This window comes from Heterodontus francisci, chromosome 11 (assembly GCF_036365525.1).
Source record: "Heterodontus francisci isolate sHetFra1 chromosome 11, sHetFra1.hap1, whole genome shotgun sequence".
NCBI lineage: Eukaryota > Metazoa > Chordata > Chondrichthyes > Heterodontiformes > Heterodontidae > Heterodontus > Heterodontus francisci.
Genome location: NC_090381.1, coordinates 104,611,820 through 104,631,921, shown reverse-complemented (window position 1 = coordinate 104,631,921; position 20,102 = coordinate 104,611,820). Strand labels below are relative to the sequence as shown.

The following is a 20,102-nucleotide window of genomic DNA, read 5'->3' as shown; positions in this document are numbered from 1 at the left end:
GACTATGTTGCAAAAATTGAAGCGCAACTGGGAAGATCGGAATAACGTTTATTCGCTTTAGTGCAGAGGTTACAGAATGGAGACTGTCCAAAGATCAGGAGAAGCCAGAGAAAGAAAATTGGGACAACACAAGTGGTGTGTTACAAAAGGAGAAGCAATACAGTGAGACACAAGGAGGCACCCTGGAGGATCAGAATTTGAAAGAACAGTGAGTAAGTGACTAGGAGGATAACCGTGGTCAGTAAGAATATTCAGTCGGTTCAGGATCGGGTTGCAAAGGGGAGTTTGGAATCAGACTGAAAGGTTGCAAAGCCATGGGGGCATCGTGATGCGGTTCCCAGCAACAGCAGCTTCATGGGTGGAGCCAAAGAAAAAGCGTCCGTACAGCACCAGAGAGCTGCAGTGATACAGAGCCCAGGGCTGAGCCTGGCAAAGATTCAAGCTGCAGACACAACAGTTCTGCAGCACTGTGTAGTTTATCCATCAAAGGAAACCCAACCCACACCAGAAACCAGAAGAATCTTTGAGAAGCAAGGAACATTGGAATGATGACTATTAAATTTCCTGTCATGAATTGGAAGGCCACCGATGTCCCATCTGAGTTTAAACTTATTCGCCAGAGAATGGAATTATGTTTCTCGGATTCCCCCATCGCGAAACCTGACAGACAGGCAGTGAAGATTAAATTAGCCATTGGAAATGAGGGACTCCATCAAATTAATACAACAGGTCTATTTGATGAGGATCAAAAAGACCCAGTGAAACTCTGGAGTATACTGGAAGATCAATTCCACGTAAAGGTGAATTTCAGGATCCACCATTTAGAGTTAATGGCATTGAGATATAAGCCTAAGGAGTCAATTGATAGTTTGTACGCCAATGTCGTGGTAAGGGCAGAACCTGTGATTTCTCTGATTGCTTTAACGTCAATCGAAGCCTTCCAGAGAGACCTATTGGAAAAAAAGAACGGGTTAATGTTAATGTGGCACGATGTCTGGATGTGATCAGACAGCGAGAGGCATTTTTTACAATCAACATTATGGCCAGAATTTTATGTGGCGGCAGAGGCCCTGTCCACCTGCTGAAAAGTCAGTGGTGATCCCACTGTGACCAAGAAAGGAAACAGTCCTGGAAGTCGATGCATCTCAGAAAGGGCTGGGAGCTTGCTTTATGCAGGAAAGGAAACTGATAGCATTTGGTTCAAAGAGTCTCTCACCAACGCAAGTCAATTACTCAAATATCGAGCACAAGACACTTGCTCAAGTGTTTGGCATTACGACGTTCCACGCTACATTTTTGGTAAGCGGTTCATTGTGGAAATGGATCACAAGTCATTAGAAATGATATAGCGTTAAACCTCAATAAAAGGAACATAATGTATTTGTTACCATTCATCAATGTGTGATTGTTAAGTTTGTGTGAAGAACCCAGTGACACAACAAAGACAACACTTCCTCTTTCAGCCACCTCCACTATGACTGCTCTGGTGCTCCTCTTCTCCGAAGCGTGGCCGTCAGTTCCAAGGAACACCAACCTACCTTGCAGGACATCTCCTAGTGTCACCTCCAAAGCTGCTTCATTATCTGGTGCCATTTTACTGCAGATGATGGCAGCAACAACTCCTCAGCCCCCCCTTGGGAGTAACAGACATCCCTTTAAGAGCTGCTGGTGCTGAATCATCTACCCACTGATCCCAGAATGCTCCTAGTTCCATGTGCACCATGTGCTGTCTAGCTGTACAACTTTAACCAAAGGAACTGAACTCGCAGTATCGTACGACGACAATCCTCTGCACTTCAGGAACATGCTGCACCCAGAGGGCAGTGGTCTTGGTGTCACTGTACTGGGACAGTTACCAGAGATTGCACACAAAGATTGCTAATGGAGCACTCATCAGATGCATCATATCCACTTCCTCTTTGTTGGTCTTGTGTTTGCTTCACTTCTCCTCTTGTTCCGCAAAGACTGCGCTCAAGCACAATCAGACAACAACAAGAACTGATCTATAGGAATACCAGAGCAACTTGCCTGCTCCTTCTGGGATTTGTTCCGTTATGGTGAGTAATCCTTAGCTGCATGTACTGCTTTACTGACTTCACCTTCAAAGTACTGAAAGGTTAGAAAAAAGACAATTAAATGATAATTCTGCTCTAAACCAGTAGTGCAATTTCTCCACATGTCGATACTTCATGTGGAGATTTTTGACATCAATTTGATATAAAGAAAGAACTTGCATGTTTCACGAACTCAGGAAACCCCAAAGTGCTTCACAGCCAATGAAGTTGAAGTGGTTAATGATTTTTATCCCTTATAGGGACTAAACCAAATCAAGCGTATATCCCTATGAACCTCCTTTAATTAAGTTCAAACCAGATAAATTCTTATAGACACTTATTTGGGTTTAAATAACTGAACTTGTCTTCCCTCAAAGGAAGAAAACTAACATAGAATATTACAATCTTTCGGCTAGCCTATTTTCTAATACTTATGGCTAAGTCATAAATATCCCAAATATTATAATGGCCTGGGAAACTCTCTTCAATATGTATCTCTCCACTTAAAGAGACACAAAGAGAAGCTTCTTGTAGTTGTATACAGAATAATACATGAGATGATTTATTAACTTTTATATATTTATTAGAGAATTGAACATGCAATACACTTTAAGTGGATAAGTATACCACAATATCAAAGATTACTAAGAGATGTAACACATAATCTTATTTCTAAAATAGAATCCAAAAGTTGATAATGTTACGGCAAAATATCTTCGAATAGCCATCAAAATTTAAAGTAAACTTTTATCTTAAATTCCCCCTGTATGTCATAGGTTGGGAAGCGTCGATGAGGAATTCAATACTTCTAGTTTCTTGCTTCAAAAACCCTCATGTTTATACTGTTTCTAAGCTATCATCTGACCTTTTAGCATATAGGTGTTACCTTTCTGTGTGTGTTTTTCTGCTTTTGAGATCCATATATGATAACATCATTAGCTACCATCCCCACTTAACTTATTTGCTGGAAATCCCCAGCTCATGAAGCTATGAGCTTTCATCTGGTCAAAATGTTGATAATTGGGTTTAATTGGCATCTGTTTCTGTAAGTACCACTTCGTTTTATTAATTTTAATATCCAAAATTTTTTTATGGTACCTTGAACCCTTCTTTTGAGTCAATTTTTCTACATCACCAACACTATCAACTAATTAAGTTTATAGCTATCTCTTACTGATGTCACACAGGATGTTTCAATGTGTGTTTATCGTCCAATTCCCTGGCAACAGAAACGCTGAAATGGATTTCCCAACTTAAAAGGTGTTTCTGGTTGACATTCTGTTGTAACAGGGACCTTGAATGACCTTGAAATTTCTAACTCTACCTTCTTAAAGGGGAATTTCAGTGAGTCTTGAAAACTGACCATTTATTCAATCCTTAATTCGAAAAGGTATGATATATTAACTATATCTAAATTCTACCTAATTAAGCCTATTATATCTATATTTCATCACAAACTACTTTTGAAATGGACTCACTGGCCATATTTCAATGCAAAGAAAATTGGACTGGTTTTATTTTGACACCAGTTTACAATCAAGGGATGAAGGTAAAATTACCTCCTCATGTTATCCATTTATTAGATTACAAGGTGACAATAAGGTGGTTGTATCTCAGTTTGTTCCTGTCACTTTATTTTGTGAGGACCTGAGGGACAGTTGGAAGACCAACCATCCTCAAGGGAATTATCCCACGAACCTCCTTGCAGATGATCATAAAGTTACATGAGCAATAAACTATGACAATAGTTAGCTTATCATGACTTTCAGCATGTTTTTGTTTGCACAGGAGTGCTGACTTGGGTTGCATTAGAGTGGTACAGTGGAAGTTTGGTAACTGAGGAAGTTCGGTAAGGAGGGAGCGAGGAGCTCCTTTCATTTCCTACCTGTCCTCAGAGTGAGGGGAGCTGAGAACTTACAAAGAGCACAGCTGACTGGGAGAAGACTCGGAGGGCGGAGTTCCAGACCGGGACGTATAAAAAACTTACCTCTGGTAAAAAAACAACTCAAAAAGTGATGTCACAGAAAAGCTGTGACCTGATTGGCTGGTAGGGAATTTTTTAACGAAATTTGAAAATAAAACATTGATAAAAATTGATTAAAACCCTAATTAACTAATTAATAAGTAGAGTAACTAAACCAGAAGGAGGAGATCACTGTGTTTAGTTAGCATTTAATATTTATAGTAGGAATCTAGCACTAGGGACCATAGAGTTAATTAAAACAATTTAGCAAGGATTTAAAAAGTATTTATTTATTTCAAATTAATTTATTAATTAATGCTAGAAATGTGAATTAGAGGGGTGAAGTGCTTCCCCTGTGAGATGTGGGAGGTCTGTGACGCTTCCAGCGTTCCGGATGACTACATCTGCAGGAAGTATACCCAGTTGCAGCTCCTCACAGACCACATGGATCGGTTGGAGCGGCAACTGGATGCACTTAGGAGCATGCAGGTGGCAGAAAGCATCATAGACAGGAGTTTTAGAGAAGTGATTACATCCAAGGTGCAGGCAGATAGATGGGTGACCGCTAGAAGAGGCAGGCAGTCAGTGCAGGAATCCCCTGTGGCTATCGCCCTCTCTAACAAGTATACCGTTTTGGATACTGTTGGGGGGAATGGCCTATCAGGGGAAAACAACAGCAGCAGCCAGAGCAGTGACACCATGGCTGGCACTGTTGTTCAGCAGGGAGGGACAAAGCGCAGAAGAGCAATAGTTATAAGGGACTCTATAGTCAGCGGCACAGATAGGCGCTTCTGTGGACGTGAAAGAGACACTAGGATGGTATGTTGCCTCCCTGGTTCCAGGGTCAAGGATGTCTCTGAATGGACAGGGAGCATTATGAAGGGGGAGGGTGACCAGCCAGAGGTTGTGGTACACATCTGTACCAACGACATAGGCAGTAAGAGTGACGAGGTCCTGCAGGGGGAGTTTAGGGAGTTAGGTAGAAAGTTAAAAGACAGGACCTCGAGGGTTGGAATCTCAGGATTACTCCATGTGCCACGTATCAGTGAGGCTAGAAATAGGAAGATAGTGCAGCTAAACACGTGGCTGAACAGCTGGTGTAGAAGGGAGGGTTTCAGATATCTGGACCATTGAGATCTCTTCAGGGACAGCTGGGACCTGTACAAGAAGGATGGGTTGCAGTTAAACTGGAGGGGCACAAATATCCTGGCTGCGAGGTTTGCTAGCGTCACTCGGGAGGGTTTAAACTAGTGTGGCAGGGGGGTGGGAACCAGAGCAGTAGGACAGCAAGCGAAATAAATGAGGGGGAACCAGTAAATAAGGCCAGTCAGACTGAGAGGAAGAGCAGGCAGGGAGATGTTGCGGAGCACAGCGGGACTGGTGGTCTGAAGTGCATTTGTTTCAATGCGAGAAATATAACAGGTAAGGCAGATGAACGTAGAGCTTGGATTAGTACTTGGAACTATGATGTTGTTGCTATTACAGAGACTTGGTTGAGGGAAGGACAGGATTGGCAGCTAAATGTTCCAGGATTTAGAAGCTTCAGGCGGGATAGAGGGGAATGTAATAGGGGTGGGGGAGTTGCATTGCTTGTTAAGGAGAATATCACAGCTGTACTGCGGGAGGACACCTCGGAGGGGTCGTGCAGCGAGGCAATATGGGTGGAGCTCAGGAATAGGAAGGGTGCAGTCACGATGTTGGGAGTTTTCTACAGGCCTCCCAACAGCCAGCGGGAGGTAGAGGAGCAGATATGTAGACAGATTTTGGAAAGATGTAAAGGTAACAGGGTTGTAGTAGTGGGTGATTTCAACTTCCCCGATATTGACTGGGACTCACTTAGTGCTAGGGGCTTGGATGGGGCAGAATTTGTAAGGAGCATCCAGGAGGGCTCCTTGAAACAATATGTAGATAGTCCAACTAGGGATGGGGCAGTACTGGACCTGGTATTGGGGAATGAGCCCAGCCAGGTGGTCGAAGTTTCAGTTGGGGAGCATTTTGGGAACAGTGACCATAATTCCATAAGTTTTAAGGTACTTGTGGATAAGGATAAGAGTAGTCCTTGGGTGAAGGTGCTAAATTGGGGGAAGGCTGATTATAACAATATTAGGCAGCAACTGAAGAATTTAGATGGGGGGCGGCTGTTTGAGAGTAAATCAACATCTGACATGTGGGAGTCTTTCAAACGTCAGTTGATTAGAATCCAGGACCAGCATGTTCCTGTGAGGAAGAAGGATAAGTTTGGCAAGTTTCGGGAACCTTGGATAACGCGGGATGTTGTGAGCCTCATCAAAAAGAAAAAGGAAGCATTCGTAAGGGCTGGAAGGGTAGGAACTGGCGAATCCCTTGAGGAATATAAAGATAGTAGGAAGGAACTTAAGTAAGGAGTCAGGAGGGCTAAAAGGGGTCATGAAAAGTCTTGGCAAACAGGATTAAGGAAAATCCCAAGGCTTTTTCTACGTATATAAAGAGCAAGAGGGGAACTAGGGAAAGGGTTGGCCCACTCAAGGACAGAGAAGGGAATCTATGCGTGGAGCCAGAGGAAATGGGCGAGGTGCTAAATGAGTACTTTGCATCAGTATTCACCAAAGATGAACTGCACCTCTCAAAAAAGGGTGTAAGACAAACCCAGCAATTACAGACCAGTCAGTTTAACCTCAGTGGTGAGAAAGCTTTTAGAAATGATAATTTGGGACAAAATGAATCGTCACTTAGTCAAATATGGATTAATTAAGGAAAGCCAGCATGAATTTGTTAAGGGCGAATGATGTTTCACTAACTTGCTTGAGCTTTTTGATGAGGTCAGAGGAGGGTTGATGAAGTAATGCAGTTGATGTGGTGTACATGGACTTCCAAATGGCACTTAATAAAGTGCCATATAACAGGTTTCTCAGAAAAGTTAGAGACCATGGAATAAAAGGGACAATAGCAGCATGGATATGAAATTGGCTGCGTGACAGGAAAGAGAGTTGTGGTGAACGCTTGTTTTTTGGACTGGAGGAGATACATAGTGGGGTTCCCCAGGAGACGGTGTTGGGATCCATGCTTTTCTTGATCTATATTAATGATCTAACTTTGGTGTACATGGCACAATTGCAAATTTTGAGGATGGCACAAAACTTGGAAGAAGTGTGAACTGTGAGGAGGATAGTGATTAACTTCAAGAGGATGTAGACAGGCAGATGGAATGGGTGGACAAATGGCAGATGAAATTTAATGCAGAAAAGTGTGAAGTGATTCATTTTGGTCAGAAGAATGAGAAGAGGCAATATAAATTAAAGAGTACAATTCTAAAAGGGGTGCAGGAGCAGATGGGGGTATATGTGCACAAATCATTGAATGTTGCAGGGTAGGTTGAGAATGTGGATAATAAAGCATACAGGATCCTGAGCTTTGTAAATAGAGGTGTGGAGTACAAAATGGCAGGGGAGTCGCACTAGGTGAGTTGCTCTTGCAAAGTGTTATAATTACCTGGTTCATGGTTTATATTAATTTTCTAGAGGTAACTTTTAATTTGGGAATTGATTTTATTTTAATGCAAGACAAATAAAACACCTGGTTTGAGAAACTGGCAAACAAGTGGCGGCACAGTGGCACAGTGGTTAGCACCGCAGCCTCACAGCTCCAGCGACCCGGGTTCAATTCTGGGTACGGCCTGTGTGGAGTTTGCAAGTTCTCCCTGTGTCTGCGTGGGTTTTCTCCGGGTGCTCCGGTTTCCTCCCACAAGCCAAAAGACTTGCAGGTTGGTAGGTAAATTGGCCATTATAAATTGTCCCTAGTATAGGTAGGTGGTAGGGAAATATAGGGTCGGTGGGGATGTGGTAGGAATATGGGATTAGTGTAGGATTAGTATAAATGGGTGGTTGATGGTCGGCACAGACTCGGTGGGCCGAAGGGCCTGTTTCAGTGCTGTATCTCTAAAACTAAAACTAAACCTAGGGAGTTACAATTCAAAGCGTGTCCCATGTTTATTTAACAAGGTCATGATGTTGTGAAGTGCAAAGACCTTACACAATGGGAACTCCCCTTGTTGATGGAGACAGTGTGTCTGCAGCTATCTCAGTCAAGCGTTTAAATTATTCATATGGTTTCCCAGAACAAACAGAAGATTTGGAGTTGGTGGTAATTTGCTTCAGTTGCTATCAGGGACATCCCATTTGTACCACATTTCTTTCGAGATAGATGATGCGGGAGTGCCTGTTGGTTTTTTGATCTGATGCTTGCTGACACAATTAGTCAGTTAGTTTTTGGAAAAGCAGTTAGCTTCAGACAAGCAGTGGCTTTTGGAGCAGCTGGACCCAAGAGCAAAGAGGCTATCGGGAACCAGGGGTGTTTCTGTTTTGAGGCAGGCTCGTGCTGAAGCTGGGAAATCCAGAATTGGGAGTCATACAGTCATGGAATCCGAGAGTTATGCAGCACAGAAACAAGCCATTCAGCCCATTATGGGAGGTGATCTCGTACCTCGGCAGGCAGCTGAGAAATTAAGGAAATTGAAGTGAATTTCTAAGAGCTGTGGTACACTTTGAATTGGTCTCAGGAGACGTGAAAGAACTGCCAAAATCTTTAAGAATGGGGCCTTATTACCTCTTAATGATGATGACTTCAGTCATTAAAAAACACTTTGTTGACCATGGTAATAACTCTTCTCCATGGCGACAGCATCTTTTAAATGTTTTGAGAGGAGTTCAAGCATTCTTTTCAGAATATAAACATTATTCCACATTCTTCCAGCTTATGAAAACAGAACATTGTGAATATCTAGGATCAGGCCATTGTACCGAACGTCGGGCATAGTAACCGAGGCGTGGTCTACGTTTTCAACCTCCCAGCTTCTGACTAAGTGGGAGAAACTACACCCCAATATAGTACGATAACACATTTTGTATTTTCTAACTTCAGCACTGTGATGACAATTGACTACCTTCATTAGATAGAAGAATGAACTTTTTCAATATGCATCTTTCCAATTTAATATATGTTTAATATAACAAGATAAATATGGACAGGTAAATCCATTCAGCCTGTTCGATCTCATCCATCTGTTTTCACCATCACTGCCTTAAAGTCTTCCCTGCACCATTGGAATAGTGTCAGTATTCCAAGTCCCTCCTCATTACTGTAGCTACAACTTTTTGAGGCACTTCTTGCCCACTCAGGTGCATGTAAAAGCAGGGGAGCTCTCAACCAACATCACTAAAATAGATTATCTTGTCAATTATCACATTACTGCTTGTGGGACCTTGATTGCCACATTTCACTGCATGAAAACAGTGACTGCACTTCATAAAAGGATATCATTGGCCAGGAAGTGCTTTGAGACATCGTAAGGTTGTGAAAGGCACTGTATAAATGCAAATTAGTTTTGCCTAATTTACGATGAATCATGTCAGCATTTCTGGGAAATCAAGAATTCTGATTATTATCAAGAGTTCCTGTGGGAAAGGGTTTATGTCTGGATGTCAGGGGAGGACCAGGATCTGACTTAGATGCAAAAACAGAAAATGCTGGAAATATTCAGCAGGTCAGGCAGCATCTGTGGAGAGCAAAACAGAGTTAACGTTTCAGGTCTGCGACCTTTCATCAGAACTGACCTGCTGAGTATTTTCAGCATTGTCTGCTTTTGCTTCAGCTTTATAGCATCTGCAGTATTTTGCTTCTGACTTATGTGCGATGTCTCACTTTCAACTTTCACCTCAGTTGAAGGCTGTGCCAACACTCACAGCCGAGGTTGATGCACGAACAATGGCCACTTGAAGTGAAAGGCAGTGACAGAGGAACCGTAGCTGTTTCACACCTTTCCTGAGAGTCAGGGAGAAAACAGCGGGGGCAGGGGGAACAGGGGGAGGGGTGAAGAAAATATGAAAAGTGATCATTGAAGTGCCTTCATGGAAAATGAGGATAAAAGCTCAACAAAGCGGCAGTTTCAGATCAAGGTTACGAGGAACATGGGAACAGGAGGAACCTGTTCATTCCCTTGAGCCTGTTCTGTCATTCAAGAAGATCATGATTGATCTGTATCTTCACTCCATCTATCCAACTTGGTTTTGTAAGCTTTAATATCCTTACCTAACAGAGATCTATCAAGCTCAGTTTTGAAATTTTCGGTTGACCTCCAACCTCAACAGCTTTTTGGGAGAAAGAATTATAAATTTACAGTACACTTTGTGTGAAGACGTGCCACCTGATATCACCCTTGATTGACCTTGCTCTAATTTTGAGATTATGCCCCCAGCTTCTGGACTCTCCCACCAGAGAAAATAGTTTTTCTCTATCTACCCTTTCAAATCCTTTAATCTTCTTAAACTCCTCAATTTGATCACCCTTTAATCTTCTATACTCAAGGGAATACAAGGCCTGTCGATGCAACCTGACCTCATAATTTAACCTTTTTAGTCCAGTCATCATTCAGGTGTATCTGTACAGCCACCCCCACACCCCCCTCCTCCCCCATCCTCCTCCCAATATACTCAACAAGTGAGCAGCCACAGCCCCCTGTGGTAGAGACCTAAACGGCCGACCTCTTATCCTGAGACTGTGACCTGAGTTCTAGACTCAGCCAGCGAAAACAGCCTGTCAGTGTTCATTCTTCTGAACATTCGAGAGAATGGGCCCATTCGACTCACTCTCTCCTCATGGGACAACCCTCTCATCCCAGGAATCAATCTAGTGAACCTTTGTTGCACCCCCTTTCAGGCAAGAATCTCTTTCCTTAGATATGGATACTAAAAGTTTACTGCAGTGTGGTCTCGCCATGGCCTATATAATTGAAGCAAGGGTTCCTTACTCCTATACTATAACCCAATTCAAATAAAGGCTAACATACCATTTACTTTCGAATTGTTTTCCTGTCCCTGCGTGACATGAAACGTGCACCAATTAAATCCGGAAGTCAGCAGGTTCATGTCAGGGGCTGAAGTTTCCAACCAGCAATGCGGACAGTCCACGTCGACTTTGAACCCCCCCTCCCGACCCATAATGGCCACTGGTCCACAGCTCTGGCTGTTGGCCATCCCCTGGATGGGTCACCCACTTCAGGATCATGGCCAGGTAGCCAGCCTTCTCTCCCTCCCTCCATCTTCAGTGGGCTTGCTAATCACTGGGTACTAGAGGGCCTCCCATTGGCCCTTCAGTATCGGGAATCTGCCCACCTTCCCTGATTGGATGCCAAGCCCATTCCCTGGCCTTTAATTGGCTGAGGATTTGAAAATCCCTGTGGTCGTGTCTGAAGCACGCTGTGCGGTGTCAGGACTTGGCACCAGCTCCCATTTCCAGTTCCCAAACCCTGATTGAAAATCCAGCCCCAGGTTTCCGACATCCCAGCAATTTTTCTATCTTTAACACCCCCGCACCCCTCCATCACACACCAACACCCGCACCATCCACCTCGCTTGTGGTTATAAATTTCCCCCGGCATGTCTTTATCCCTCTCCTTTCCCATCCAGAAAAATAGAAGCAGAGAAAATAGGAGCAGGAGTAGGTCACTTGACCCTTCGGGCCTGCTCCACCATTCAAAAGAGATCATGGCTGATCATCTAATTCAGTACCCTGTTCCCGCTTTCTCCCAATATCCCTTAATCCCTTTGGCATTAAGAAATATATCTATCTCCTTCTTGAATACATTTAATGACTTGGCCTCCACTGCCTTCTGCAGTAGAGAATTCCATGGGTTCACCACCCTCTGAGTGAAAAGCTTAGTCCTCATCTCGGTTCTAAATGGCATACCCCATATCCTGAGACTGTGACCGCTGGTTCTGGACTCCCCAGCCATCGGGAACATCTTCCCTGCATTTCGCCTGTCTTGTCCCGTTAGAATTTTATAGGTTCCTATGAGATCCCCTCTCATTCTTCTAAACTCTAGTGAATATAGGCCCAGTCGACCCAATCTCTGCTCATACGTCAATCCTGCCACCCCAGCAATCGGCCTAGTAAATCTTCTTTGCACTCCCTCTATGGCAAGAACATCCTTCCTCAGATAAGGCGACCAAAACTGCATGCAATACTCCAGATGTGGTCTCACCAAGGCCCTGTATAACTGCAGTAAGACATCCTTGCTCCTGTACTCAAATCCTCTTGCAATGTAGGCCAACAAACCATTCGCCTTCCTAACTACTTGGCTGCACCTGAATGCTTACTTTCAGCAATTGGTGTACAAGGACACCCAGGTCTCGTTGCACCTTCCCCTTTCCCAATCTATCACCATTCTCGCTTTGTATCATCAACAAACCTGGATACATTACACTCAGTTGTACAAGGTTCTGGTGAGACCATATCTGGAATACCATGTGCAGTTTTGGTCTCCTCATTTATGAAGGGATATACTTGCATTGGAGATGGTACAGTGAAGGTTCACTAAATTGGTCCCTGGGATGAGGGGGTTGTCCTATGATGAGAGACTGAGTAAATTCTCTGCAGGTTAGAAGAATGAGAGGCAACCTCATTGAAACAGATAAGATTCTGAAGGGGCTGGATAGGGTAGATGCTGAGAGATTGTCTCTGCTAGTACAGGAATCTAAAACATGGGAGCACAGTCTCAGGATAAGGAACCGATCACTTAGGACTGAGATGAGGAGAAATGACTTCACTCAAAGAGTTGCGAATCTTTGGAATTCTCTACCCCAGAGGGTGGTGGCTGCTCCATTATTGAATACATTTAAGGCTGGGATAGACAGATTTTTGGTCTCTCAGGGAAACAAGGGATATGACGAGCGGGCGGGAAGGTGGCGTTGAGGCCTAAGATCAGCCATGATTGTATTGAATGGCGGAGCAGACTCGATGGGCCATATGATGTATTCCTACACCTATTTCTTGTGTTTTTATGTTGTGTTCAGTCCTCTCATCTAAGTCATTGATATACATTGTAAATAGCTGATCCCCAAGAGCTAATCTTGGTGGCAACCCACTATTTACAACCTGTCAATCCAAAAATGACCCATCCATTTCTACACATTGTTTTCTTTTTGTCAACCAATCCTCAATCCATGCTAATATGTGTCCCCCCCCACCCCACCAATACCACAAGTCCTTATCTTGAGTAAGGTTAGGAGAGCTTTCCTTTCTCAGAGGATTGCTGGGGCATGGAATGCCTTGTCATGGGGAATTGTTGAGGCAGGGATCAAGGTAAAGAGAGTATGCATTTGAGATAGAAGAAGAATGAAGGTTATGGGGAGAGAGCAGGGCAGAGAGGTTAGTTTTTAGATTGCTGCATCAGAAAGCTGGCACAGCCTTAATGGGCCAAATGGCCTTTTCCTGTGTCGTAAACTTATATTGTTCTTTGGCTCCAAGTTGATTGAACCATCAGTTGAATGTAACTGATCTTGATTGTCCTCTACTGTATGAATTTGTCAATTGAGTAATAACGAACCAGTTATCTCCTGATACAGTGAAACTATTGTACATATAAAAACTGAAATGATAAGAACAGTATCACATATTTCAGTTTGGAATATCAACATTATTTCTCTAAAACTATAAGATGTTCATGTCATATATCATAAGCCATTTTGCGATGCCCATGCTGTGTTATGTCTTTTTTTTTCTAGGAAATGAATGACACATGTTTGAACATCAATCCTCAACTGGAGAAGTACTACCTTCCAACCATGTATGGGATGGAGTTTATATTAGGACTTGTAGGCAACCTTAGTGTGATATGGGGCTATATATTCTGTCTGAAGGAATGGAAGTGTAGCAACATCTACCTTTTCAATCTTTCCATCACAGACCTGATACTCATTTGCACCATTCCCATGCTCGTAGTCTACTACGGCAAAGGCAACAAGTGGACATTTGGCCAGGTAACATGTGTATTAAATAGATACATCCTTCACACTAACTTGTATACGAACATCTTATTTCTCAGTTGCATCAGTTTCGATCGGTACCTACTGGTGATGAGCCCGCTGAAACTTCACTTTTTTCAGAAGAAGTGGAACGCCATTGTCATCTGTGTTGGTATTTGGATATTTGTAACACTGGAGTTAGTGCCCATATTCATTTTCATCGAGGCTGATCATATCAATACCACAAGCAATAAGTCCCTCCTACTGTGTTTAGATTATGCCAGCTCAGGAAATGCCTCTGACAATCTGATTTACAGCATGTATCTCACAGTTTTTGGATTTCTCCTACCACTCTGCATCATGCTTTTCTTCTACATCCAAACTGCACGTGGCCTGAAGAAAATACAGCAACAGCGCACCAAGATTCAGGTGGAAAAGCCCCTTACATTGATCATATTGGCCATCGTCATTTTCTTGATGTTCTTCACCCCTTATCATATCATGCGTAATGTCCGCATTGCTTCCAGAATGGAGAACAACAGCATGTCAGAATGTGCCAAATTAACTGTAAAGGCTCTTTACGCTATCAGTCGGCCCATTGCTTTCCTCAACTCGATTACAAACCCCATTTTCTACTTCATGTTGGGGGACAGGTTCAGAGAGCAATTTTTCAACAAGCTGAAAACCATCTTCTTAAGAAATTCTGAGACCACCTATCAGAAAGAAGATAGTACCACCAAGCCCACTGGGTTAAATACAGGCTCAGAGGAAATCATTTTGTAACTAAAACCCATGCTTTCCAAAGTTCTCCATGACTAGTGGCTTTCCTCACCTCATGTTTGGATCTGGTGATAGAGATTAATTGCTGTGATTAGTTAACAACTCCATTATTATTCTACCATGTGACCACCAGGATAGTAGAAGGCAAATTTCATCTAGTAATTTCGATCTTCCTAACCCTTCACACAATAGTTCACTTATAAACATTATTGTAAATTTCAACCTTTGTGAAAAGTAAGTTTCAATATGATAATAGCATCCATTGTGTTTCTCTTCTTCTATAGTCTGTGCAGTTAAAGTATTCTTGTAATGCTCTGGATTTTCACCACGAGCATTCTGACATTCTTCCTTCTCTAGGATAGATCACATGTCGAACAAGAACAGGATACCCTTGGTCAGGTGTCATGCAAATAGCTTATAAATTCTTCCTCAAAATTGAAAGATCTTATAGATGAACAATATTTAAAAAGGAGCTGAACGAGGGGAAGTGAGGAAAGAGAGGAAACACACTCTGAAATACCAATGCAAATTGTCGTTGAAATGGAGTGGTGAGAAAACCACAGCAACATTCAGGCATGGTTAATTTAAGATAAGTAACCATTGAAAAGTCAATTAGACAGTGAGGCAAGCATCATAAAAATTGTCATCCTCAGCATGCAAGCTGTCTGCGCAGGAATGACAGGCACAAAAATATTAATGAGGCCTGATGACCAATTTTGGTCTGGGTCTTGGGCCTCCCGTTTGCACTGGAAAAGACCCTTTACCCATGCCTAACAGCCCTGGAATGTCTGCACATTAATTATGAATGTTGAGTGATAAAGCACTTCAAGCAATGGTACTGTGCAGTTAGCTTGTTTCCCATACCATTCATGGACCATCTGAATCACAGTCCAGTTGCTCACAACCCATTACAAAGACAGCCTGCAGAATTTTCTCCAGTCCTATTTGACTTACGTCTTTATCAACTTTTTTGGGGTCTTTCTTATATTGCCATGTTCCTTGCTTGCTGGGACCCCCATCCCTAAAACGAGATACCCACTCCGCCCACCCTCAGATGCTCTTTACGATATTATAATGTGCTGATCTTGCTTATCAGCTTTTTTGTTGAAAAAAAACTTCACTTGGGGCCATCCCTCCTCCACTGGTACATTGCAGGTGCAGTGTGTACTATCTGCAGGATGCACTGCAAAAACTCGCCAAGACTTCTTCATCAGCACTTCCCAAGTTCGTGACGTACACCACCTAGAACAACAAGGGCAGCAGGTGCATGGGAACACCATCACCTCCTAGATGCCCCCAAGTCACAAAACATCTTGACATTGGACATTGATTGGTTGATTCTTCATGGTCACTGGGTCAAAATTGTGGAACTACCTACCTCAGAGCACCATGAAAGCGCCCTCACCACGTGGCTGCAGCAGTTCAAGATGGTGGTCCACCACCACTTTCTCAAGGGCATGAGGGATGGGTAATAAATGCTGGCCTTGCCAGCAACATCCATATACCAAGAATGAATAATAAACCATCCCCACCCACCACCTCCAGAGCATTGGTCCTCATGCTATTGTCCCTTGTTTTCAAACATCAAGCACATAATTTACCTGCAATGTAATCTGGTTCCCATATGGAAGACACAACCTTTTTATTAATTGCAATCCAGTAGACTGAAACGATATTTAATATAACAAGGGAATTTCCCAATGAGATTATCGAGCTAAATTTAGCTGAAGTATGTAAGTATGCTTTTAAGTAGTTTCTGGCATGGCTTAAAACAATTCCTGGAGTTTCCCCCTTCTGTAGCCAAATAAAGTAGATTTTCTAATTTTGCTGCTCATGCATAAAACTACAGATACTGATCGACTACCCATTATAGGTGCCCTCCACTTTTACTTCAGCAACACCTCGACATAAAAATTCTCATCCTTGTATTGAAATCTCTCCAAGGCCTTGCTCCCAGTATCTGTGACTTCTCCAGCGCTATAACCCTCTGAGATCTTGGGTTGTGTGCTTGATGGCCGGTGATGACATGATGGGCCAAAGGGCCTGTTTCTGTGCTGTACAACTCTATAACTCTGTCTCTGCGTTCCCCAAATTCTACCCATTGTGCATCCCCAATTTTCATCGCTCTACCATTGGCGGCCTTGCCTTCAGTTGCCTGGGCCCAAAGCTCTGGAATTCTCTCCCTAAACCTGTCTGCCTCTTTACCTCAGTTTTCTCCTTTGAGATGCTCCTATTTCTTTGGCCAAGCTTTCGACTCCCTGTCCTAATATCTCTTTACGTTGCTCAGTTTCTAAGTTTGTTTGATAATGCTCCTTCTGACTTTTTACTACATTAAAGATGCTATGTAAATGCAAGTTGTTATTTCAATGGAAATGAAAATCAAACAGATTCTATAATTATTGACCAATCTAATGGCAGTGCCAGTTTTATACACAGCAAGTTGTAGATCTACATGAAGACTCCTAACCACCCAGTGGCCAAGTGTGTCAATTGTATTAAACAGTAAACAGACTTTTGCTATTTGGTCACATTAGCCTTTCTTCCAAGGCCACAATTGTCCATCATTGGAGGCTTTCTCGAAAACTGAAGTTGATAACAGTGATGAGTCGCACCCAGGTTTCTACACAGATGAACTGCAAAATCATAGAATCTTACCAGGCAGAAGGAGGCTATTTGGACGATCCCACCTGTGCCAGCGATTTCACAGAGCTGTCCAATCAGTCTCACTCCCCTGATCTTTTCCCATAGCCCTGCAATTTTCTCCCCTTCAAAGCATCCTGCAGATGAATAGTCATCAATGTGAATAGTGGCCTGTAGGACCACCTCCCTTCAAGCAATTACTACCTTCAAGAAAGACACGGAAAATACTGGAATTTAAAAATGAGTTTTGCAAGCACACAGCATCAAAAGTGAAAAACAGGCAAATATTTTGAACAGTGTAAACACAAACATTTTTGAAGGAAGTGCACTGCATGCCATTCACTTGTGATTTGTATTCAAAAATATATGTCATGCACAACTTTTTTTATATTATATATCATAGTATGACAATCAAACTAACTCAGATTACAAAAGAGTAGCAACAGTTAGACATGATATTCATTGCGATGATGCAACACAGTGATGTGAAATCATTTTGTGTTATGTGGTGGCAGGTTGTATTGTGGAATCCTAGAAATCTTTGTACAGGTGGAAGCCGTTCTGTGCTGGTTTTAGCCTCCAGATTCCCTTGCCCTCCAAAGCTATCTATGATTGCTCAGGATATAATACACAGAAATAGGCCATCTGGTCCAATCAGTCTATGTCAGCATTTATGCTCCACTCGAACCTCATTCCTCATCTAACTTTATCAGCATAACCCACTATTCCCTTCTCCCACATATGCCAATCTCGTACCTATACTGTTCATCTCAGTTGATCCCTGTGGTAGCAAGTTCCAATTCTGATCACTCTCTGGGTAAAGAAGTTTCTTCTGAATTCCCTATTTGATTTCTTGGTGACTGTCTTATATTGATGTCCTCTGGTCTTGCTCTTTCCCACAAGTGGAAACATTCTCTCTGTGACTACTCTACTAAAACCTTTCCTAATTTTAAAGACCTCAATTAGCTCACCCCTTAGCCTTCTCCTGATAGCAATACTCATGCATTTCTGGTATCATCTTTGTAACTCGTTTTTTGATTGCGCCCTGTCCAGTAGCATGGTAACTTCAATGTAAACAAAAATGTAAAATAGGAATATTTTTATAATTTGAAGATTTTGATTTGGGAATATTTTAGATACAGAGTACAATCTATTACTTTTCTAACTCAGTCATCTGTACATAAATAAGGTCTGAAAAACTATTGTGATGTTGAATTCAAATAAATGATAATTTGCTGTTTGGAGGCTTGGTATATTAATTGTGTGGGAAAATGATTAGTTTTGCTATTCTTTGTCCTTCATTTGGAGTTGATATATTCAGAGGAATTTTAGGAGGCAGAAAAGGCCATTTGATGCACCCAATCCATTCATGAACCATCCATTCTGTAGTGAACTCGACCCAATCTGTATCATTCTACATAGTCTCAAGCAAGGATAGAGAATAGGAAAACACTTTTCAGTACCTCCAAAGGATAGTGGGCATGTGGAAGAGATATTCAGAGAAGGTGATTGAATTGGGATCAATTGGCACTTTTTAAAACAGAACTGAATCATCATCTTTTGAGGAACCGGGTGCAATTGAGCAATATTAAGGGCACTGCTTACTATCTTTTCCAGAATAGTAAAGCAAGGAACTAAGTTCTCCTGAAACAAGGGAACAAAAGATGGTGTGGGAGAAGGGTCCATGTTTGAATAATCAAGCGTGGAGTCAGATTGGAGTCAGGGTAATAGGCTGATTGACTTTGTGTTTGCTCTGGGATTTCTTATGCTCTTATGAGGAAAGGTTGGACAGACTGGGCTTGTTTTCACTGGAGATTAGAAGGGTGAGGGGAGACTTGATTGAAGTATATAAGATCCTGAACGGTCTTGACAAGGTGGATGTAGAAAGGATGTTTCCTCTTGTGGGTGACAGAGACGAGGAGAAATTTTTTCTCTCAGAGGGTTGTGCGACTTTGGAATTCTCTGCCTCAAAAGATGGTGGAGGTGGGGTCATTGAATATTTTTAACGCGGTGGTAGATAGATTCATGTTCGGCAACGGAATCAAAGATTATTGGGGGTAGATGGGAGTGTGGAATTCGAAACAGAATCAGATCAGCCATGATCTTATTGAATGGTGGAGCAGATTCGATGGGCAGAATGGCCTACTTCTGCTTTTAACTCAAATGGTCATATTATTCATCCCACACCAATTGTTTTTCTTGATAGTTCAAGTTGAACTATGATACATTAGCCAATAAAAAATGCTAAAATAGCAGAAAAAGAAGTGACAGTGTTCTTTCTGCTATTGCACAGCATGATTTTAACCCAGGTATTTCCAAAATCTCAGCAGTGCAGGTCAACAATTTCCTATAGCATTGTGTAACAGTATCTGAGCTTAAACTTTATTGCTTCAATCCTGCTCCTAAACAAATCTTGAAGCAGTATTTATTGGAGATTTCATTTGACACATCGGGGTAGATTTTCAACTTGCTACCCAGGCATAAAACAGATGATCCACTAAGTTACACACACTGTCTGGTTTTGCTTTCCACTGAACATAGGAACATAGGAAATAGGAGCAGGAATAGGTCACTCAGCCCCTCGAGCCTGCTCTGCCATTCAACTAGATCATGACTGATCTTTTACCTCAACGCCATTTTCCCACGCTATCCCCATATCCCTTGATATCTTTACTATCTAGAAGTCTATCAATCTCTGTCTTCAATATATTCAATGACTGATTGTCCACATCCCTCTCGGGTAGAGAATTCCAAAGATCTACAACCCTGAGTATTTTACACCCAGGGGCAAGGTGAAAATCTAACCTTTGAATCATAATTAATTTTCTATATTAAGAAGGAGAGGGGAATACTTCTATTTACGCTTGAAGCTTATGTTAATTATAATCG

General features: G+C 42.3%; 2 protein-coding genes across 4 annotated transcripts in view; both read left to right on the top strand.

Annotated features, from left to right (window-relative positions):
- Positions 1-1,968: 1,968 nt before the first annotated feature.
- Positions 1,969-18,453, top strand: LOC137375447 (succinate receptor 1-like). 2 transcript variants are annotated; one of them, XM_068042694.1, is made up of 3 exons: positions 1,977-2,057; positions 8,746-8,879; positions 13,554-18,453. In XM_068042694.1, exon 3 carries the CDS (start codon positions 13,557-13,559, stop codon positions 14,574-14,576), a length of 1,020 nt encoding a protein of 339 aa, XP_067898795.1. In that variant the 5' UTR covers positions 1,977-2,057; positions 8,746-8,879; positions 13,554-13,556; the 3' UTR covers positions 14,577-18,453. The 2 variants fall into 2 exon arrangements, with proteins under 2 accessions (XP_067898794.1, XP_067898795.1); XM_068042693.1 differs by lacking the exon at positions 8,746-8,879 and having other exon boundaries at positions 1,969-2,057.
- Positions 1,971-20,102, top strand: part of LOC137375445 (succinate receptor 1-like) — an 81,566-nt gene continuing 63,434 nt past the window's right edge. For both annotated transcript variants that reach the window (XM_068042683.1, XM_068042682.1), the window contains exon 1: positions 1,971-2,057. The gene's annotated coding sequence lies outside the window, so the exon portion shown is untranslated. The remainder of the gene's footprint in view (positions 2,058-20,102) is intronic.